At 56.4% G+C, this 22810-nt stretch overlaps 1 protein-coding gene across 1 annotated transcript in view; it reads right to left on the bottom strand.

The window, feature by feature from the left end:
- Positions 1-22810, bottom strand: part of ENPP1 (ectonucleotide pyrophosphatase/phosphodiesterase 1) — an 85533-nt gene that overhangs the window by 62258 nt on the left and 465 nt on the right. Inside the window, exon 2 of the mRNA XM_068167922.1 lies at positions 2085-2157. Coding sequence (XP_068024023.1) covers positions 2085-2157 — 73 coding nt within the window. The remainder of the gene's footprint in view (positions 1-2084; positions 2158-22810) is intronic.

Genomic DNA, 22810 nt, shown 5'->3' with positions numbered 1-22810 from the left:
CAACTCAACCATGGCACCAAGGGCCTCATCCAGTGTCCTCCTAAACACCTCCAGGGATGGGGACTCCACCACCTCCCTGGGCAGCACATCCCAGTGGCCAATCTCTCTTGCTAACATTCTTCCTATCATCCAGCCTGAACCTCTTCCTGCAGCACTAAAAGGGGAAGGGGGGGGGGGGGGGGGGGGGGGAGGAGCAGGGAGGGCAGCACAATTAGTTTAGGAAAAAGGACAAACAAACAGAATGGCCAAAAAGGGAACAGAAAAACCACAGCAAATAAACCAAACCATCATACAAAAAAAAAAGGAAGAAACTAAAAATGCCTAAAAAAGGCCCAAACCCCCCAAAAAACAAAAAAAACAGCCTGGACCCAAAACAGGCCAAAAATGCCCAAACCCAAAAAAAGGCCAAAACCAAAAAATAGCCAAAAAAGGCCCAAACTCAAACTGGTCTAAACAAAAAGCAAAAACAATAACCAAGACAAAACAAAACAAAAAAAAACAACCCAAAACAACCCAAAAGGCTACAAGAGGCCAAATCACAGAACCACAGAGCTGTCAGGGCTGCAAGGGAGCTCAAGGCTCAGCCAGCCCCAACCCCCTGCCATGGGCAGGGACACCTCACACCACAGCAGGTTGCTCACAGCCACCTCCAGCCTGGCTGCAAACACCTCCAGGCAGGAGGCTTCCACCACCTCCCTGGGCAACCTGTGCCAGGCTCTCACCACCCTCCTGGGCAACAACTTCTTCCTCACAGCCATCAACCCATTAGACACCAAGCTGTGTGGTGCAGCAGACAGCTGGAGGGAAGGGATCCATCCAGAGGGAGCTGGACAGGCTGCAGAGGTGGGCACAAGCCAACCTCAGGAGGTTCAACAAGAGCAAGGGCAGGGTCCTGCAGCTGGGTGGAGGCAATCCCAGGCACAAATGCAGGCTGGGCAGGGACTGGCTGGAAAGCAGCCCTGAGGAGAGAGCCTTGGGGGTGCTGGGGGAGGAGAAGCTCACCAGGAGCTCTCAGTGTGCACTTGCAGCCCAGAAAGCCAACCAGAGCCTGGGCTGCAGCAGGAGAAGTGTGGCCAGCAGGGCAAGGGAGGTGATTCTCCCCCTCTGCTCAGCTCTGGGGAGACCCCACCTGGAGTCCTGCCTCCAGTTCTGGAGCAGGTTGGACTTGATGATCCTCGAGGTCTCTTCCAACCTTAGTGATACTGAGATACTGTGACAGACTGAAGGAGTTGGGGCTGTTCAGGCTGCAGAAGAGAAGGCTCCGAGGTGACCTCATTGTGGCCTTCCAGGATCTGAAGGGGGCTCCAGGAAGGCTGGGGAGGGACTGCTCAGGATCTCAGGCAGTGACAGGACTAGGGGGAATGGAATGAAGCTGGAGGTGGGGAGATTGAGGCTGGAGGGGAGGAGGAAGTTCTTCCCCATGAGAGTGGTGAAGCCCTGGAATGGGTTGTGCAGGGAGGTGGTTGGGGCCCTGTCCCTGGAGGTGTTTAAGCCCAGGCTGGATGAGGCTCTGGGCAGCCTGATCTAGTGTGGGGTGTCCCTGCCCATGGCAGGGGGGTTGGGACTGGATGATCCTTGTGGTCCCTTCCAGCCCTGACTGATACTATGATACTATGATGATACCCACTTCTAGTTCTGCTCCATCCCCCCCAGTCCTATCCCTCCCTGACACCCTCAAAAGTCCCTCCCCAGCTGTCTTGGAGCCCCCTGCAGATCCTGGAAGGCCACAATGAGGTCTCCTGGGAGCCTTCTCCTCTCCAGCCTGCACAACCCCAACTCCCTCAGTCTGTCCTCACAGCAGAGCAGCTCCAGCCCTCTGCTCCTCCTCCTGGCCCTGCTCTGGACATGCTCCACATCCCAGCAAGGCCAAAACCAAGAAAGGTGAAGAAGATGCCAAAATAGGCCAGAACCCAGAATGGCCAAAAAAGGCCAAAAGCAACATGAACAACCAGAGAACCCCAGAGCAAACACCACCAAACCCACTCTCACACACAGGAAAATGCAAGCAAACAAAACCCACCACGAAAGCCAAAGGAGCCCAAAGGGTTTGCTAAGTCTTGCTCTCTGCAAGGCAGCTTAGTTACCATCTTTCGAGCAGCTGGGCTTCAGGCCAAAGATGCACCCCAGGATCGTGGTTAACATGCAGACACAGAGCACCTGTGGGACAGGAGAGAACAGAAATCAACCTGGAATCAGCACTGAATGGTCTGGAACCCCCTTGTCTTTTCCATCATGCTACAGAATGGCACAGAGAGAAACTTGCCAGTGAGGAGGCTTCCCCCCAGGCATCAGTGCTGGGCCCCAGCCTGTTCAATATCTTCATTGATGATCTGGAGGAAGGCATTGAGTCAATCAGCAGTAAATGGGCAGCTGACAGCAAGCTGGGGGCAGGAGTTGAGCTGTGAGAGGGTTGGAGAGCTCTGCAGAGGGACCTTGCCAGGCTGGACAGATGGGCAGAGTCCAAGGGCAGGAGATTGAACACATCCAAGTGCCAGGTGCTGCACTTTGGCCACAGCAACCCCAGGCAGAGCTACAGGCTGGGGTCAGAGTGGCTGAGAGCAGCCAGGCAGAGAGGGACCTGGGGGTGCTGGTTGATGGTAGGCTGAACATGAGCCTGCAGTGTGCCCAGGTAGCCAAGAAGGCCAAGGGCATCCTGGCCTGCATCAGGAAGAGTGTGGCCAGCAGGAGCAGGGAAGTCCTTGTGCCCTGTGCTCAGCACAGCTCAGGCCACACCTTGAGTCCTGTGTCCAGTTCTGGGCTCCTGAGGTCAAGAAGGACATTAAGTGACTTGAAGGTGTCCAGAGAAGGGCAAGGAGGCTGGGGAGGGGTCTGGAGCACAGCCCTGTGAGGAGAGGCTGAGGGAGCTGGGGTTGCTTAGCCTGGAGAAGAGGAGGCTCAGGGGAGACCTTCTTGCTCTCTGCAACTCCCTGCAGGGAGGTTGTAGCCAGGTGGGGGTTGGTCTCTTCTGCCAGGCAGCCAGCAGCAGAACAAGAGGACACAGTCTCAAGCTGTGCCAGGGGAGGTTTAGGCTTGATCTAAGAGAGAAGTTCTTCCCAGACAATTTGCCCTTTGGAATGCACTGCCAAAGGAGGTGGTGGGGTTGGAGTCCCTGGAGGTGTTTAGGAAGAGCCTGGATGAGGCACTTAGAGCAGTTAGGGTTGGTGACTGGTTGGACTTGAGGATCTTGGAGCCATGGTTTAGTTGTCAGGAGGGGTTAGGTATTAGGTCACAGGTTGGACTTGATGACCTCTGAGGTAATTCTTGCTCACAAACCAAAACTAAGATGTGTATGGTTGCACACATCCATTTCACAGAAACCTCTCTGTGCTCCACTTCTTCCTTCCTCCTAGGCTGCCATAAGAGGGTGAAGGCTGGCTGCTGACCACAGACTACAATCAGAAGCCATGGCCCTTGAACAATGCCTATAATTTTCTTAGGAAAACCTTTTCCCACTTCCTAGTCTCCAGTTCATAGGAGATGTTGATCTATACCATGGGAAGCAAGCATGAGACATCAGACAGAGCACAGCAGACAGCATGGCCAGGGTTAGTTTGGATACTGAAGGGATTGCATCACACAATCAGAGCTGTCAGGGCTGGAAGGGAGCTCAAGGCTCAGCCAGTCCCAACCCCCTGCCATGGGCAGGGACACCTCACACCATAGCAGGTTGCTCACAGCCACATCCAGCCTGGCTGCAAACACCTCCAGGCAGGAGGCTTCCACCACCTCCCTGGGCAACCTGTGCCAGGCTCTCACCACCCTCCTGGGGAACAACTTCTTCCTCACAGCCAATCTCAATCTCCCCACTTCTAGTTCTGCTCCATCCCCCCCAGTCCTATCCCTCCCTGACACCCTCAGAAGTCCCTCCCCAGCTTTCTTGCAGCCCCCTGCAGATCCTGCAAGGCCACAATGAGGTCTCCTGGGAGCCTTCTCCTCTCCAGCCTGCACAACCCCAACTCCCTCAGCCTGTCCACACAGCAGAGCAGCTCCAGCCCTCTGCTCCTCCTCCTGGCCCTGGAGCTCTGAAGCAAGCACCATCCTGGCCTTGTCCAGTGTTTTGGTGTAAGATCTCATGCCTGCCAAACCCAGGAGAAGATTCCTCCCAACCTCATTGTACCTGGAGACGTTGCACACACTTCTCTTAAGGACAGCACACATTGCCCCTGTCTGTACCGTGATGGAGAGGCCAGGGGAGCCAGCCACGCCCTTAGGATGGAGACTCTGCAGAAGTGGAGCACGTGGTAAGCCCTAAAGCCCTGCCAAAGCCCTGAAAGAGGCACTGTTAGCACACAGAGCATCCTATTCACAAGCACTGGGGAGCTATGGATGGGAGAGAATGCAGCTGTCACCTTTCCAGGCATTGTTTCCTGAGGAAGCACCAAGCATGGGTGAGAAGCTGGGCAGGAGCCAGCACTGGGCACTGGCAGCACAGGAGGCCAAGGGCAGCCTGGGCTGCATCCACAGCATCCTGATCAGAAATGGAGAGAGAGGATCCTGCCCCTCTGCTCTGCTCTGGGGAGACCTCACCTGCAGGGCCGGGTCCAGCTGTGGAGTCCTCAACACATGAAGGATATGGATCTGATAGAGAGGCTCCAGAGGAGGCCACCAAGATGATCAGAGGGTTGGAGAACCTCCCCTGGGGGGACAGGCTGGGAGAGCTGGGGCTATTCAGCCTGGAGAAGAGAAGGCTCCAGGGAGACCTCAGAGCTGCCTTCCAGTACCTGAGGGGCTGCAGGCAGCTGGGGAGGGACTGTTCAGAGGGGCTGTGGGGATAGGATGAGAGGCAATGGTTTGAAACTGGAGCAGGGCAGAGTTAGGTTGGACATCAGGAGGGAGTTCTGCACAGGGAGGGTGGTGAGACTCTGGCACAGGCTGCCCTGGGAGGCTGTGGCTGCCTCCTGCCTGGAGGTGTTCAAGGCCAGGCTGGATGAGGCCTTGAGCAGCCTGTGCTGGTGGGAGGTGTCCCTGCCCATGGCAGGGGGTTGGGACTGGCTGAGCTTTAATGTCCCTTCCAACCCAACCCATTCTGGGATGCTACTCTGACCTCAGCAGCAGGACCTGGTGGGAGTGGAGGGGCAAGACATTACCAGTGTGAAATTAAAAGTTCTCCAGTTGGCTTTTTGAAAGCAAATGTAACTTCCAAATCACCTATCAATTAAAAGGATAAGAAGAAGTTTTGTTCTCCAGGTGGGGGCTGAGCAGAGCAGAGCAGAGGGGCAGAATCCCCTCCCTGTGCTGCTGCTCTCCCTGCTCTGGCTGCAGCTCAGCACTCAGCTGCCTCTGGGCTGCCAGGGACCACTGCTGGCTCCTGGGGAGTTTGTCACCAACTCACACCCCCGAGGCCTTCTCCTCAAGGCTGCCCAGCCTGGCTTTGTGCCTGGGATTGCCCTGACCCAGCTGCAGGACCTTGCACTTGGCCTTGTTGAGTTTCATGAGGTTGGCTTGGGCCAACCTCTGCAGCCTGCCCAGGTCCCTCTGGACAGATCCCTTCCCCCCAGAGTGTCCCTTGCACCACACAGCTTGGTGTCACCTGCAGAGCTGCTGAGGCTGCCTCCATCCCACTGCCCATGCCACCCACAGAGGTGTTAAACAGCACTGGCCCAGGACCCACCCCTGAGGCATCTGAGCTGATCAGTTCCTGACTTGCAGCCACAAGCAGGCTGTGAAACAAATCAAACCACAGCTGCTCTACCTGGAGGAGCTTCACTCCCATGCCTTCAAACAGCTACCTGATCTCTGGGACCTACAGCACCTAAAGCAGCCCTGCAGTGACACCACCCTGCAGTGTCACCCAGTGGAGCACCCACAGTCCCTTCTGGAGCTTCAGTGTAGGTCAGGTGTGTTGCATTTCATTGTGCCACCACCTCCCTGTAAAGGCAAAACCCAGCCAGAAGCCCCTGCAAAGGGGCAGGGCTGCAGCACTTCCCAGCTACACCTGGGGAAGCTTCACTCGACCTCCCAGGAGCAAGTCCTGAGACTCTGGCACCAAGTGTGCCAAACTCAGGGCTTTGGGTTGGTCTGCAGGCTTTCTGTTTTGTACAGCTGGGATCATAATTTGTCTGAACAAGGCCCAGCAGGGGAGGACTGTGCTCACTGAGGCGCAGGAATGTCCTGCTGGGTAGGGAACACCACAGCCAGGTCCTGCTGCTCGCTGCAGAGCACACAGACCTGCAAACCTCAGTGCCACAGGCCACAGCAAGTGCTGAGTCTCTGCTGCAGACCAGCTCTGCTCCCCAGTTCCTGCTCTACACACAGGGGAAGAGAGGGGCCAGGTCCTCACCTGGCATGCTGCAGCCACCTGCAAGGAATGAAAATTACCCTCAAGCCCTTCCCTTAACATGAGGCCCAGCAGCTTGAAGCTGAGTCTTAAAAACATTTTACTGCAACATACTCAAGCTTCCCTCCAGCCCTTTTCCTTCCTCCTCTTTCCTTCATCTTTCCTTCCCTCCTTCCTTTCTACTCTTTTCTTCTTCTTTCCCCTCTTTTCTTCTTCTTTCCCTCTTTTCTTTCTTTCCTTGTCCCTCAAAGGTCTTTTCCAACCTGATCTGGTCTGGTCTGGTCTGGTCTATTCTATTCTATTCTATTCTATTCTATTCTATTCTATTCTATTCTATTCTATTCTATTCTATTCTATTCTATTTATTTGTTCCTCTTTTCCCTCCTTCCTTCCCTCCTCCTTCTTTCCCTCATTTTTCTCCCCTCTCTCCTCCTTTTCCTTTTTCTCTCCTCCTCCTTCCTTCCCTCCTCCTTCTCCTTTCTTTTCTCTCCTCCCTCTCTTTTCTCCCCTCCTTTTCCTTCCTTCCTCCCCTCCTTTTCCTTCCTCCCCTCCTTTTCCTTCCTCCCTCCTTTTCCTTCCTTCCTACCCTCCTTTTCCTTCCTACCCTCCTTTTCCTTCCTTCCTTCCTCCCCTCCTTTTCCTTCCTACCCTCCTTCTCCTTCCTTCCTCCCCTCCTTCTCCTTCCTCCCCTCCTTCTCCTTCCTTCCTCCCCTCCTTCTCCTTCCTTCCTCCCCTCCTTCTCCTTCCTTCCTCCCCTCCTTCCAAATCCATTCCTTCCTCTCTTTCACATTCAATAGGGCAGCCTCACACACCTGGTAAGCTCAGAGGCAAATCATTTGCCACCCAGCCCCAATGTAGTGCACTGCACCATGCAATTGCAGCTCAGCCTTTAAAGCTTTCCACCGAGGCTTTATCTGGAGCCTGAGTGCCGCCAGCCACGTGGGGATCAGCCACACAAGTTCTCAGCTGGCACCCTGTGAACAACTACTGCTGGCCAAGAGCAGCACTGCTGGCCAGGCACAGCAGGAGCTGCCACACCAACAGCTGATCTGCTGCCAGTGCAAAGGCTCTCAGATCAGCTCTGCAGATGACCAGGAAGACTCAAGCCAGCCTTAAAGGTTGCTCAGGTACAGGGAGTCCTCCCCCTGCTGCAGCCCAGCTGTGGACTGACCCACTTTGTGTCTTGCTCTTGCTGCAACAGGTAGGTCCCCAACAGTCAGCTCCCAGAGGAGCAGCTGGGCTCTGGCATGCTGGGGGCTGCTGTGCCCAGGTTACAGCTCTGTGCCAGTCTGCAGCAAACAGCTGCCTGTGTGCTGTGAGGGCTACTCTCCAGAAGCTCAGCAGAGCCCTGCAGCAGCCTCCTGCAAGCACCAGACCCAAATCCCTCCCTACAGCCACACTGCCAGCCTAATGCCTGCCTGTCTGCTCTGTCTTCTTGAACAGGAGCACATCTTAACCCTTCTCCCTCTCTCACATTCTTCCCCTCAAAGCCAGAATTAACATCTCTGTCAGCAACATGGACAGAGGCACTGAAAGCACCCTCAGCAGGTTTGCTGATGACACCAAGCTGTGTGGTGAGCTGGACTCAACTGAGGGCAGGGATGGCGTCCAGAAGGTGCTTGACATGCTGGAGAAGCTCCCCAGGAGCCAGCAGTGCCTCCTGCAGCCCTCAGGCAGCTGTGTGCTGGGCTGCAGCCAGAGCAGGGTGGGCAGCAGGGCAGGAGAGGGGATCCTGCCCCTGGACTCTGCTCAGACCTCACCTCCAATCCTGCCTCCAGCTCTGGGGTCCCCAGCAGCAGGAGGACACAGAGCTGCTGGAGTGAGGCCAGAGGAGGCCACAGAGATGCTCCCAGGGCTGGAGCAGCTCTGCTGTGAGCACAGGCTGAGGGAGCTGGGGCTGTGCAGCCTGCAGAGGAGAAGGCTCCAGGGGGACCTCAGAGCTGCCTGCCAGGAGCTGAAGGGAGCCTGCAGGAAGGCTGCAGAGAGACTTCTCCTGAGGGGGTCTGGAGCCAGGCCAAGGGGGAAGGGTTTGGAGCTGAGGCAGAGCAGGGTTAGAGTGGAGCTGAGGAAGTTCTTCAGTGTGAGGGTGGTGAGGCTCTGGAACACCCTAGGGGTGTTGAAGGCCAGGCTGGATGAGGCAGCCTAGTTGAGAGGTGTCCTTGCCCATGGCAGGGAGGTTGGAGTAGATGATCTCTGAGGTTCCTTCCAACCCTAACCCTTCTGTGAGGCTATGAGCTGAGAAAGAGGTACACTGCAGAGAGGATTTGTGACTCCAGCAGTCAGGAGGAAGGCAAATGGACTGAGAGCAGCTGGCCTGGCTCTGCAGAGAGGCAGCAGCAGAGCTGTTGAGGCTGTGTGCTTTGGGCCACTGCCAGGCCAAGCCATCAGATTTGGGGTTAATCCAGCTCTCAGGACAGGCTGTAGATCAACACAGCAACAAGTGCAGAGCAGAAAGTGTCCTCTTTTGTTGCAAAAATATTTTGCAGAAGGTTTGTTTTGGACTGCAGAACCTTTGTCATCTAGGGATGGATCTGCCCCAGCACTGCTTCCTTGACGTGGGAGGAAGCAATTAAAGCTTAGCTTTGTCAACACTCCAGCGGCTGGGGCAGAGGTGGTGCAGTGTCTGGAAAACTGCAACCCAAAAAACATTTCCACAGCCTTTTATTTTGAGCTGGGCAGATGGCAAGAGACTATCCTGGCCCGAGGACAGAATCTCTGCCCGCACTCAGCTCCGGAGCAGGGGGAGCACAATTCCCCAGCAGGGGTTTGGGGGAGCTGCAGACACTGCAGCCCAAGGAGACAGAGCCACTGGACAGGTTCAGTGACACAGAGCTCTCAGCAGCCTGGCACCTGGCCTTGGCTATTGCATCTTACTCTTCCTTTACACAGCCTGTCCCTTTCTCTCACTCTTCCCCAGCTCTGCTCATCTCTCCCACCACCGCTCTTCTCTTCCCCTCTGGCAAGCAATGCACTGAGCTTTCTTCTAAGGAATAATCAGTCCCAGTTGAGTTTCTTTCTGTGCTGATCTTTGCCTACCCTGTACTCAGCTGCACTCTTGGGGGGAAGGCCTTGGGGGTGTCAGTTGGTGACAAACTCCCCAGCAGCCAGCACTGGTCCCTGGCAGCCCAGAGCCAGCTGAGTGCTGAGCTGCAGCCAGAGCAGGGAGAGCAGCAGCACAGGGAGGGGATTCTGCCCCTCTGCTCTGCTCTGCTCAGCCCCCACCTGCAGCACTGCCTCCAGCTCTGAGCCCCCAGCACAAGAAGGACCTGGAGCTGCTGGAGAGGCTCCAGAGGAGGCCACAGAGATGATCAGAGGCTGCAGAATCTCCCCTGTGAGGCCAGGCTGGGAGAGTTGGGGCTGTGCAGCCTGGAGAAGAGAAGGCTCCAGGGAGACCTCAGAGCAGCCTTGCAGTACCTGAAGGGCTCCAGGAAAGCTGGGGAGGGACTTGTGACAAGGGCTGGGAGTGCCAGGACAAGGGACAATGGCTTTGAGCTGGGAGAGGGGAGATTGAGACTGGAGATGAGGAAGGAATTCTTTCCAGTGAGGGTGGTGAGACACTGGCACAGGCTGCCCAGGGAGGCTGTGGCTGCCTCCTGCCTGGAGGTGTTCAAGGCCAGGCTGGATGAGGCCTTGAGCAGCCTGTGCTGGTGGGAGGTGTCCCTGCCCATAGCAGGGGGTTGGAGCTGATGACCTTTGGGGTCCCTTCCAACCCAACCCATTCTGTGACTCTATGATCTTCATCTTCCTTTCCTCCCCCTGCTGCTCCAGGCCAGCACAACTTACAGCCACATCCCCCCAGCAGCTCTGCAATTCACCAGGCAGCAGTGCTCAGCAGTGCTTTCCCCTTCCAGCTCTGTCAGGTCTGCCCATGAAGGAAGGAGGTCTGGAGACATTTGTACCAGGGGACAGCCCTCCTCAAGAGCCAAGGGGAGGATCTCCAATGAAGCTCCCTAAGCTGAGAGGAGCTGGCTGCTCACTCACACCAGCACAGCCACACACTGCGCCCAGAGAGAGAAGCCAGCAGTGCCCCAGCTCCTTACACCACCCAGCTGTGCCTGCCACACTTCTGTGCTCTTCAGAAACTTGCTCCCCTCGAGCCAGATTCCACACCCAGAGCTGAGGAGGAGAGCAGCCATGGGGACTCTCAGGTCCTGGCTGCCTGAATTATCCTGGAGCCAGAGCATGGCAAGCTTGTAGGCAAAGCCTTGCAGGGCTGCCACAGGCAGTGCTGCTCTGAGAAGCAGGTGGGCTGCCCCTGCACATTCCTCTGGATGCTCTCCATGTTGTTGTCACTCACTGCTGCAAGCCAGGGGCACTTGAAGGACAAGAATGTTTGACTGGTAGCTCAGGCTCAACTGTAAGACACTGCAGAAGCCTTCATGGAACCTGCAGACTCATAGATTGCATCAGGTTGGGAGGGACCCTCAGAGGTCATCTTCTCCAACCCCCCTGCAGGCAGCCCCATCAAGTTTGACTCTGAATATCTGCAGGGATGGAGCCTCCACCCCCTCCCTGGGCAGCCTGTGCCAGTGTCTCCCCAGCCTCCCTGTGCAGAACTCCCTCCTGATGCCCAACCTAACTCTGCCCTGCTCCAGTTTCAAACCACTGCCTCTCCACACCCAATCCATCTTCATGCTCTTCCCAGCCCCAAAATCCCTTGTCAATAAACTAAAGCAGTTCCCATCTGTGGAGCTGCAACAAGGCACAGTGTGAGGAGGGGGCTGCTTCTCCTGGGCACTGCTAACACCCCCAGATGTGCCCAGCAAACCTACTCTCACCCCCAGCCTTCCACGGCAGATGATGGTGCTGCTGCCACCACGGCAGCACCGTCAGGCTGAGGAGGAAGACTTAGCAACCTTAAAGAGCTGACCAGGAGCCAGCAGTGTGCCCAGGTGGCCGAGAAGGCCAATGGCATCCTGGCCTGCATCAGGAACTGTGTGGCCAGCAGGTCTAGGGTGTGATTGTCCCTCTCTACTCAGCACTGGTGAGTACTTGGGGTCAGTGCTGGCCCTCTCACTACAAGAAGGACATTGAGGGGCTGGAGTGCACCCAAAGAAGGGCAACTAAGATGCTGGAGGGCCTTGAACACAAGGCCTGTGAGGAACAGCTGAAGAACCTGGGGGTGTTCAGTCTGGAGAAGAGGAGGCTGAGGGAGACCTCATTGCCCTCTACAGCTCCCTGAGAGGAGGCTGGAGCCAGGTGGGGGTTGGGCTCTTCTCACATGCAACAAGGGACAGGAGGATAGGAAACAGCCCCAAGCTGTGCCAGGGGAGGTTCAGGTTGGAGATTAGGAACAATCTCTCCCCAGCAAGGGCTCTCAGGCACTGTCCCAGGCTGCCCAGGGAGGTGCTGCAGTCCCCAGCCCTGGAGGGGTTTCAGAGCTGCATGGATGTGGTGCTGAGGGCTGTGGGGTAGTGGCAGTGGCTCACAGCAGGGCTGGGGCTGTGAGCTCTGGGGGAGAGGTTGGACTTGGTGATCTCAGAGGTCTCCTCCAACCCCAACAGGTCTCTGACACAGTGCAGAACATGCTGAGAATGCAAGGAAGGCCAAAACCCACAGATCCACAGAGTGGTATGGGAAGAAGCTTGGACAAATCAGGTTCCAAAGCTGTCCAGTACAGGTCTTGACCATGCACACTGATAGCAAGCACAGGCACAGCTTTAGTCCTAAATCCTGTGGCCATTTCCCCAAAGCAAAAGCCAGGGCTGACAGAATTCTGCACCTCCTGAGCATGGGCCCTCAGAAGACAAAAGGCAGACAGCAGATGTTGATGCTCTGCAGCATGGAAGCAGCCTTCAGCCAGAAGGGGACTCAAGAACTGCCCCACCTGCTTGTGCCAGAAGGAGACAGCACAACACAGACAGGTGGCTGGGCTCAGTCAGAGGCTTCCATGCAAGCTGCTATTCCAACTTCAGCTTTTGTTACTCCATGGACAACAAAAAGCCCTCAGCTGGAGCAGCAGCTTGGACCCCAACCCTGCCATGTACTGCAAGGCACTTCTGTGGGCTGCCAGTCTGCCACTGCACAGCACAGCTGGGCCAAGGCTCATCCTTTGCTTGCTTCAGCAAGGCAAGTATTTCATCCTTCCCCATCACAGCATGGTGGGGGTTGGAAGGGGCCTCTGGAGAGCAAGCCCAGCCCCCTGCTGGAGCAGGTTCACCGAGATGAGGTTGCATGGAATGTGCCCAGGTGGGTTTGGAAGCTCTGCAGAGAGACTCCACAACCCTTCTGGGCACTGTGCTCCGGAGCTGCTTCACACTTCTCAGGAAAGAAGTTTCTCCTCATGTCTAGGTGGAGCCTCCTGGGTTCCAGTGTGTGCCCACTGCCCTTGTCCTGTCACTGGCCTGGCCCCATCCTCCTGCCCCCTGCCCCTCAGATCCCCTCTCAGCCTTCTCTTCTCCAGGCTCAACAGCCCCAGGGCTCTCAGCCTCTGCTCCTCACACAGCTGTTCCAGGCCCTTCAGCATCCTCATACCCCCCCTGGACACTCTCCAGCCTATCCCTGCCCCTCTCACACTGAGGAGCCCAGAACTGGATGCACTGCTCCTGATGTGGTCTCACCAGGGCAGAGCAGAGGGGGAAGAGAACCTTCCTCAACCTGCTGGCCACACTCTCCTGGATGCCTTCACTACTTCCCTCCTCTCCTCAGCTAAGCTGCTCCATGTGGAACAGTCACACAGCAGCCCACTCGCCAACAGCCACCACTTGCACCCACACCCCACTGACAAGGAGATTCACTGTCTTGCAAGTGCCCTTCAAGGACACTTTTGCCACAGGTGCCCTGTGCCATGGCTGGGCAGCAGTGGGGCTTTGCCTTTCCCTGCCCTCAGGCTGTGTTCACATCCTTTGGAGAGACTCCCTGGCCTGCTTTCCAAACACCCTGCCAGGATGGAGGACTCTGAAACCCCTGAACACACTGCTGCCTCTTCCCGGGGACACTGAGGGAGGGGATGCAGGCAAACTCTCTCAGACAGAACCTCCTCTAAAGCCACTCTTTAGCCACTGCCAGAGGGGATGGGCACAGGGATGGCTGTTGGCAAGGGCCTGCAGTGACAGGGGGAGGAGCAGCAGTGCTGAGCTGGAAGAGGAGAGACTGAGACTGGAGATGAGAGAGAAATTGCTGACAGTGAGGGTGGTTGAGACCCCGAAACAGGGGAGGGAGACCCTGAAACAGCCCAGGGAGGCTGTGAGTAACAGAATGTTAGGGGTTGAAAGAGACCTCCAGAGCAGGGCACCCAGGGCAGGGCACACAGAACACATCCAGGTGGGGCTGGAAAGGCTCCAGAGCAGGAGACTCCACAACCTCTCTGGGCAGCCTGCTCCAGGCTCCAGCACCCTCACAGGGACAAAGTTTCCCCTCCTGTTCCCCTGGCACCTCCTCTGCTCCAGCTTGCCCCCAGTGCCCCTTGTGCTGTGCTTGGCCATCCCTGAGCAGAGCCTGGCTCCAGCCCTGCACATCTTTATCCCCAGCAGTGAGGGCAGCCCTCAGGCTCCTCTGCTCCCAGCCCCCAGCCCCAGCTGCCTCAGCCTGGCCTCACAGGGAGGTGATGTCCTTCCCTGCAAGTGCTCAAGGCCAGGCTGGACGGGAACTTGAGCATCAGGAGCTGTCCCTGCCCATGGCAGGGGGACTGGAACTGGATGATCTTTAAGGTCTCTTCCAACCCAAACCCCTCTGTGATGCCACAATTCTGTCTGCCAGGATATTAATTTCTAACACCAGTGCCCAAGTGAGAAACTTTGCAACCATTTGATGTTTTCAAAGCCTTTAATTGGTTCCACCACTCCTGGCAGCTGAAGGCAGCAGCAATGTGGCTTCCACAGTAGCTCAAGGGAGAACAATTGAGCCCTTGTGAAGGTCCTACTGATACTGGTGAAAGAATGCCAGGGGAAAGCAGGAGCTGGAAGGAAGCCCTGCAGGATCTGTGTGTCTTTGGCCTTGGCTGCTCAGGATCCAGCAGGGCACACTAACAGAACTGTGCTGAGCCCCAGCTGCTAATGATCTCTGCAGGAACAGCATCCACTGGAACCACTCAGTGCTTCTTGTTTCAGCACCCAGAGCCCTGCAGAACCACTTGCAGGAGCTGCCCAGCCACAGGCACTCTCCCCTGTCCCAGCAGCTCGGCAGCCTGTGCCTGGGGCAGTGACCTGATGGTGCCTCAGTGAGAGCACTGCTTGGGGAACCCTCAGGCAGCCTCAGCAGGAGCCTCAGCAGAGACCCCCTGCCTGAGCTGTGCCACAGCCACACTGCACTCCTGTCCCTCCTGCTCAAGCACTCACAGCTCACTGACTCCCTTCCTGGGCCATGTCTAGACTCTGGCTGAAGCTGGTCAGCACCCCCAGACCTCTGTGCTTACCCTGCTCAGGTGTGCTGAGGCTACCCCTGTTCACTGAGCCCACTGCCTGGGGCTGCCCTGTGGCCATGCCTGGAGAGTTTCCTCTTCCCTTCCAGCACCACCTGCCCCATCTGCTGTCCAAGTCTGTAGCTGTCAAACCAAAGACAGGCAATGAAAGCCCTGAGGGATGGACTGAGCCAAAGCTCTGGGAGCCCCTGCAGGGAGTCTGAGCAGGCAGGACACTACTCACACCACATATCACTCCCTGGTTCAGCCTGAGCAGACCAAACGGCTGCTCCTAGCCCACCACAGCCCAATCCACCAGCAGACAGCCTCCATTCCCTCTCCTGGGCACAACCTGCATGCTCCCAGGCAGCCAAGCAGCCAGCAGTACTGCCAGAGGCACACACCTGGGTGTGCTTCAGCCTGCACAAGCTCTGCACTCCAGCTGGAGTGCAGGAAGCCAGAAGCACTCACACTGCACTCTGGGGGCTGAGCAAAGCTTCCCAGCTGGCTGAAACCCTGCAGCCCAGCCACAGGAGTGTCCTGTCCTGAACTCCACACTGCTGTGTCTATGCCTAAAGCAGGATCACAGAATGCATCAAGGACCCTCCAAGGGCATCTTGTCCAGTCCCCTTGCACTCAGGAGGGACACATCCAACTAGGGCAGGCTGCCCAGAGACACACCAAGTTTGACCTAAAATGTCTCCAGGGATGGAGCCTCCACCCCCTCCCTGGGCAGCCTGTGCCAGTGTCTCCTCAGCCTCCCTGTGCAGAACTCCCTCCTGATGTCCAACCTAACTCTGCCCTGCTCCAGTTCCAAACCCTTGCCTCTGGTCCTGTCCCCACAGCCCCTTCTGAACTCCCTCCCCAGCTCTCCTGGAGCCCTTCAGGTACTGGAAGGTTGCTCTGAGGTCTCCCTGGAGCCTTCTCTTCTCCAGGTTGAACACCCACAACTCTCCCAGCCTGTGCCCACAGGGGAGGTTCTCCAACCCTCTGATCATCTTGGTGGCCTCCTCTCCAGCAGTTCTTTTCCTCCTGGGACAATTCTGCTGTGTGTATTTCATGCCCTGCTGGCTGCAGCTGCAGCTGCTGCACTCCCACCAGGTCCCCAGCAAATCAATAAAAAGCAAAGCAGCTCTTTAGTTTTGTGTCCTCAGCTCCAAGGAAGCCACCAGTGGAGCTGGAGCACTGCAGAGCTGATGGCAGCCAGGCAAGGCACTTCCAGTAAAGCAGCCTTGCTTCCTAACACAGCAATAGCTTCCTAGAAAACACTAAAGCATTGGGGCCTGGCCAAGCACTGCTTTCATACTTCTGAAGCAATCCCACTGCCCAGTCCACTTGAACCACGATAACCTCCCCTCCACTGCCAGGCTTTGCTGCTTATTCCACCAAAGAGCCTTTCATGCCATATAAACTGAAAACACCTGGCAGGCAGTCACTTCAGTGCTGCTGTTCAGCAGGGTGGAGTTTCTTGGAAGACAAAAGTCCCAGCTCAGCTCAAACCAACCAGGAGCAAAGCATTTCAGCCAGGACTACCCTTCCTGCCTCAGAAAGGGGGAAAGGACAAGGCACAAAGCAAGCCAGCACAACACAGGCTGGAGTGGGATTGTTTGCTGCAGGCAGAAACTGGTTAGAAGGCTGAATGTGGTGCCCAGGTGTCCTGAACTGAGGCTCCAGGTACAGCTCTTGGACCCAGTGCTAAGAGCTGACTGACCCCCAGGGAGCTGCAGTCAACAGCCACGGTCCAAACCATGAGGCTCGGGCACAAACACTCTCCTGCCATTCTCTTGCCCTTCCTCACATGAGTTGTGTTAAGTCCCAAGCCTGGGTGATGAGCACAAAGGGAAAATCCATGAGTTTGGGGCCCAACCCCTGTGCAGCGCTCCCCCCAGCCAGCAAGACCACACTGCAGCAGCACAGCACCAGTGGCAGCAGGCAGAGGAGCTCAGCACAGCACTCAGCAGCCCAGAGCTGCAAGCAGAACAAGCTTGGGAAGGATGTGAGGCCAGCACATTGCTTTCTCAGCAGGTCCAACTCATTTCCCATCTGCTCTCTCACTAGCTGCTCCCCCTCTCCAACAGCAGATGTGGAAAGGTAAAATGATGGGTGAAAAGTAAATCAAAGAATGAAACTGGGATTCTGCATCTGTCCTGGAGGCAGAGCAAAAGAAATGCATTATCAACCTGCTGCAAGGTTTGGGCACACTCACACAGCACAGGCTTGGGGCTGCCCCACAGGAAAGCAGCTCCAGGGAGCAAGGCCTTGGAGTGCTGGTGGGCAGCAAGCTCTGCATGGGACAGCAAAGTGCCCTGGGGGCCAAGAAAACCAAGGGGAGCCTGGGGTGCAGCAGGGGAAGTGTGGCCAGCAGGGCTGGAGAGGTTCTGCTCCCCCTCTGCTCTGCCCTGCTGAGACCACAGCTGCAATCCTGTGTCCCCAGTTCCAGAGGGACAGAGACCTGGAAAGAGTCCAAGGCAGAGCCAGGAGGATGCTCAGGGGCCTTGAGCATCTCCCCTGTGGAGAGAGACTGAGAGCCCTGGGGCTGTTGAGTCTGGAGAAGAGAAGGCTGAGAGGGATCTGATCAATGCCTATCAATAGCTGAGGGGTGGGGGGCAAGGGGAGGGGGCCAAGCTCTTGTGGGTGGTGCACAGCAATAAGCCAAGGAACAGTGGAGACAAACTGGAACAGAGAAGGTTTCAGCTCAACAGGAGGAGAAACTTCATCACAGTGAGGGTGCCAGAGCCTGGAGCAGGCTGCCCAGAGAGGTTGTGGAGTCTCCTGCTCTGGAGCCTTTCCAACCCCACCTGGATGTGTTCCTGTGCAGACTGCCCTGGGTGCCCTGCTCTGGCAGGGGTTGGACTGGATGAGCTCTGGAGGTCCCTTCCAACCTCTACTGTACTATGGGCCTGTGATATTTAGGTGGAAAACCACAAGCTTGAAACCAACCAGCCAGACATGAAACCTTCCAGGCATCCACAGCAGCAGATTGTTCCCAGACCTTCATGCCCCTGGGGGAAGGGAAAAAACAAAACAAGAGCAAACCCCCAGCAACCAAAACAACAAACCTCCAGCTGCCTCCAAACTGCTGGCCAAGCACATCCACCCTTTCCTGCAGCAGCAGAAGGTCAGCAGCTGCTTTGGAAGACAATGATGCAAGACTTTCAGGACTCCTAGAAAAGATCCTGACAGGGCAAGAGAGCTCCTCCTGACTGCAGCCATGGCAGAGCTGCCACACCACCAAACCATGGCAATGGCTTTAAACTGCAAGAGAGTAGAATTAGGCTCTGTATGAGGCTGGGGAGACTCTGGCCCAGGCTGCCCAGGGAGGCTGTGGCTGCCTCCTGCCTGGAGGTGTTCGAGGCCAGGCTGGATGAGGACTCATGCAGGAAAAAAAATAGAGAGGCAAAAGGCCATTCAGAGCTTAGCCTGGCTCTGCTGTGAAGGACAAGAAGAAATCCTCCTGCAGATATATGAATGGCAAGAGGAGGGCAAGGACAACCTCCACTCCTTGGTGGAGATGGAGGGGAATATAGTAACAAAAGATGAGGAAAAGGCAGAGGTGCTTAGCACCTTCTTTGCCTCAGTTTCCAATAGCAGGACAGGTTGTCTGCAGGGCAAGGGGCCTCCTGAGCTGGCAGATGGAGGCAGGGAGCAGCATAGTGTCCCTGTGATCCAGGAGGAAGTACTTAGAATAAACCCTGGAGTATGGTTATTTAGAATAAACCAAACCAGGTTGGAAGAGACCTTCAAGGTCATCGAGTCCAACCCATCAACCAATCCAACCCACCCAAACAGCTAACCCATGGCACCAAGCACCCCACCAAGTCTCCCCCTGAACACCTCCAGTGATGGTGACTCCACCACCTCCCCAGGCAGCACATTCCAATGGGCAATCACTCTCTCTGTGTAGAACTTCTTCCTAACCTCCAGCCTAAACCTCCCCTGGCACAGCTTGAGACTGTGTCCTCTTGTTCTGCTGATGGCTGCCTGGGAGAAGAGACCAACCTCTGCCTGTCTACAACCTCCCTTCAGGGAGTTGGAGAGAGCAAGAAGGTCTCCCCTGAGCCTCCTCCTCTCCAGGCTAAGCAGCCCCAGCTCCCTCAGCCTCTCCTCACAGGGCTGTGTTCCAAGCCCCTCACCAACTTTGTTGCCCTTCTCTGGACACCTTCCAGCAGCTCAACCTCCTTCCTAAACTGAGGGGCCCAGAACTGGACACAGGACTCGAGGTGCAGCCTAACCAGTGCAGTGCACAGGGTAGTTAGAGACCTGCTCAGACAATTCCATGGAACAGGATGGGATCCATCCTAGGGTGCTGAGAGAGCTGACAGATGAGGTCCAAGCCACTCTCCATCATCTTTCACCAGTCCTGGCTCACTGGAGAGGTCCCAGAGGACTGCAAGCTACCAAGGTGGTGCCCATCCACATCTTGAGTGCAACCACACAGCACTTACAGGATGGCCAAGGACTCAGGCCCAGCCAGCATGGATTCAGGCAGGGCAGGTCCTGCCTCTCCAACCTGACCTCCTTCCATGCCCAGATGACTGCCTGGTGGATGTGGGGCAGGCTGTGGATGGAGTCTGCCTGGACTGCAGCAAGGCCTTTGCCACCATCCCCCACAGCAAACTCCTGGCCAAGCTGTCAGCCCCTGGCTGGGACAGCAGCTCTCTGAGCTGGGTTAGGAAGTGGCTGGAGGCTGAGCCCAGAGAGTGGTGGTGAATGGTGCCACAGCCAGCTGGCAGCCAGGCACCAGTGGTGTGCCCCAGGGAGCAGTGCTGGGCCCCAGCCTGTTCAGTATCTTTATTGATGATCTGGAGGAGGGCATTGAGTCCATCAGCAGTAAATTTGCAGATGACAGCAAGCTGGGGGCAGGAGTTGATCTGCTGGAGGGTAGAGAGGCTCTGCAGAGGGATCTGGACAGGCTGGACAGATGGGCAGAGCCCAAGGGCAGGAGATTGAACACATCCAAGTGCCAGGGGCTGCACTTTGGCCACAACAACCCCAGGCAGTGCTACAGGCTGGGGTCAGAGTGACTGAGAGCAGCCAGGCAGAGAGGGACCTAGGGGTGCTGCTGGCCAGCAGCTGAACAGGAGCCAGCAGTGTGCCCAGGGGGCCAAGAAGGCCAAGGGCATCCTGGCCTGCATCAGGAACTGTGTGGCCAGCAGGAGCAGGGAAGTCCTTGTGCCCTGTGCTCAGCACTGCTTAGGCCACACCTTGAGTCCTGTGTCCAGTTCTGGGCTCCTCAGGTCAAGAAGGACATTGAGAGACTTGAAGGTGTCCAGAGAAGGGCAAGGAGGCTGGGGAGGGGTCTGGAGCACAGCCCTGTGAGGAGAGGCTGAGGGAGCTGGGGTTGCTTAGCCTGGAGAAGAGGAGGCTCAGGGGAGACCTTCTTGCTCTCTCCAACTCCCTGCAGGGAGGTTGTAGCCAGGTGGGGGTTGGTCTCTTCTCCCAGGCAGCCATCAGCAGAACAAGAGGCCACAGTCTCAAGCTGTGCCAGGGGAGGAGGTTTAGGCTGGAGGTGAGGAGAAAGTTCTTCCCAGCAGGAGAGATTGGCCACTGGGATGTGCTGCCCAGGGAGGTGGTGGAGTCCCCATCCCTGGAGTTGTTCAAGAGGGGATTGGATGTGGCACTTGGAGCCATGGTTTAGTTGATCAGATGGTGCTGGGTGACAGCTTGGACTTGATGATCTCTGAGGTCTTTTCCAACCTTGTTGATTCTGTGATTCTGTGGTGGAAGCCTCCTGCCTGGAGGTGTTTGCAGCCAGGCTGGATGTGGCTGTGAGCAACCTGCTGTGGTGTGAGGTGTCCCTGCCCATGGCAGGGGGGTGGCACTGGCTGAGCCTTGAGGTGCCTTCCAAGCCCAATGATTCTATGATTCCAAGACTTGAGCAGCTGAGTCTAGTTGTGAGGTGTCCCTGCCCGTGGCAGGAGGTTAGAGTGGATGAGCTCTAGGGGAGGAGCCATTCTAGGATCCTATGTTCAGTGTAGGTAAGCTGAGGCAATAAATCAGAGCGCAGGATTAGACTGGAGCTTAGAAAGTTCTTCAGTACAAGGGTGTTGGAACTCCGGCACAGGTTGCCCAGGGAGGCTGCGGCTGCCTCCTCCCTGGAGATGTTCAAGGCCAGTTTGGATGAGGCCTTGAGCAGCAGAGGAGTCCCCATCCCTGGAGGTGCTCAAGGAAGTTTTGGCCATGGCACTTTGGGATATGGTCTGATGGCCATGGTGGGGTTGGGCTGCTGGCTGATCTTAGAGGGCTTTGCCAATCAAAACAAGTCAGTGACTCTCTGAACTCCACTCTTCAAATGGCTATGTATTTCCCATTATTTGTTGCATTAGGGACTGAAGAGCTTGAAGCACAGACATGAGGTTTGCAACAGTAAGATTGCTTCCCACTGCTGGTGCCTCCTTCTAAGCCTGGAAGAAGCTGAGCTGTTTTCAAATCCAGCTGCAAAAGGCCTTTATGGCAGAAGCCAACCTCCCCAGAAGACAACAAAATAATGAAGCAAGCTACAAAGCACTGCCTTTAAGCCGACCTTGGATCAGAACAGTTGACATGAACTTGGAAAACACAGAACTGCAGAACTGCTTGGGTTGGAAAAGCCCTCTGAAAGCATCCAGTCCAACCAGCAAGCCAACACCAACCATGGGCATCAAGCCCTGGCCCAAGTGCCAATCCCTGACCACTCTTGCAGCAAAGACATTTTTCCTCATCTCCAACCTAAGCCTCCCTTGGCACAATTTCAGGCCATTTGGGCTGCAGCAAGAGGAGTGTGGGCAGCAGGGCCAGGGAGGGGATTCTGCCCCCTGCTCCACTCTGCTGAGACCACAGCTGCAGCTCTGGGGCCAGTGCTGGAGCCTCTGTGCCAGGAAGGATCTGGAGGGGCTGGAAGGTGTCCAGAGAAGGGCCATGAGGAGCAGAGGGCTGGAGCTGCTCTGCTGTGAGGACAGATTGAGCTGAGGGGGGCTATAAGAAAGCTGGGGAGGGACTTTTGAGGGTGTCAGGGAGGGATAGGACTGGGGGGGATGGAGCAGAACTAGAAATGGGAAGATTGAGATTGGATGTGAGGAAGAAGTTGCTCCCCAGGAGGGTGGTGAGAGCCTGGCACAGGTTGCCCAGGGAGGTGGTGGAAGCCTCCTGCCTGGAGGTGTTTGCAGCCAGGCTGGATGTGGCTGTGAGCAACCTGCTGCAGTGTGAGGTGTCCCTGCCCATGGCAGGGGCTTGGCACTGGCTGAGCCTTGAGCTCCCTTCCAGCCCTGACAGCTCTGTGATTCTATGATTTCCTCTCCTTCTATCACCTGATACTGGAGAGAAGAGCCCAACCCTCACTTCACTGCAGCCTCCTCTCAGGGAGCTGCGGAGAGCAATGAGGTCTCCCTTAGCCTCCTCTTCTCCATACTAAACACCCCAGGTCCCTCACTGCTCCTCCCCAGCCCTGTTCTCCAGACCCTTCCCCAGCTTTGCTGCCCTGCTCTGGACCTGCTCCTGCCCTCAATGTCTCCAGTGCAGCCCTAGCACTCCTGCAGGAGCCACACAGAGTCTCCATCACATGGTGAACCCTTCCTGTGGAGCAGCAAGTAGACTCCAAAGCTACAGGTGAATGTGGGAAGGCAGCTTGATGCCTGTGTGTTCATGCACGGGAAGAAGGCAGCTCACAGATCTATGGACAGGACAAAGCCTGCTGCACTTCCAGTGAGCTTCCTCACGAGAATGCCGCAGCGCCTGCAGCCTGATAACGATTTTAGCCTCATAATGATCACTCCAGGCAGTCTGGAAGGTCTTCATTTTCCCATCTCTGCAGGAGGATAATTATAATACAGCAGCTTGGCTAAAACTGGAAAGTGACCTACCTGCTAACAATGGCCCTGGCTGCCGGGCCCGAGGCTGAGCGCGGCTCCCAGCAGCACTTCCAAACTAACTTTCAACCCACACTGCTTCAAACTCAATGAAAAACCAAGTTTGGATACTTCCTTCATCCCTTTGGCTCTTGAGCTCTTTAGCTTTCCGAGCCTTACTTCCCTGTTCTGCCCTGCTTTGTTTCCCCTGGTGCGTCCCCACCCCGAACAGCTCACAGCGCTCAGTGAAGACACCGGGGACGCTAGGCACGGCCGAGGCGATTGCACCCCAGGCGCTGTCAGCAGAGCACAACAAACACCCGGAGGAGCGCAGAGCCCTCCCCTCCGCAGGGCGCTGCGAGCACGGCGGCG

Source organism: Melanerpes formicivorus, unplaced genomic scaffold (assembly GCF_026170545.1).
Source record: "Melanerpes formicivorus ecotype bairdi unplaced genomic scaffold, bMelFor1.0.p_v2 SCAF_125, whole genome shotgun sequence".
NCBI classification, from domain to species: domain Eukaryota; kingdom Metazoa; phylum Chordata; class Aves; order Piciformes; family Picidae; genus Melanerpes; species Melanerpes formicivorus.
The sequence above is the reverse complement of the archived record's forward strand: the minus strand, read 5'-3'. Positions and strand labels throughout refer to the sequence as shown.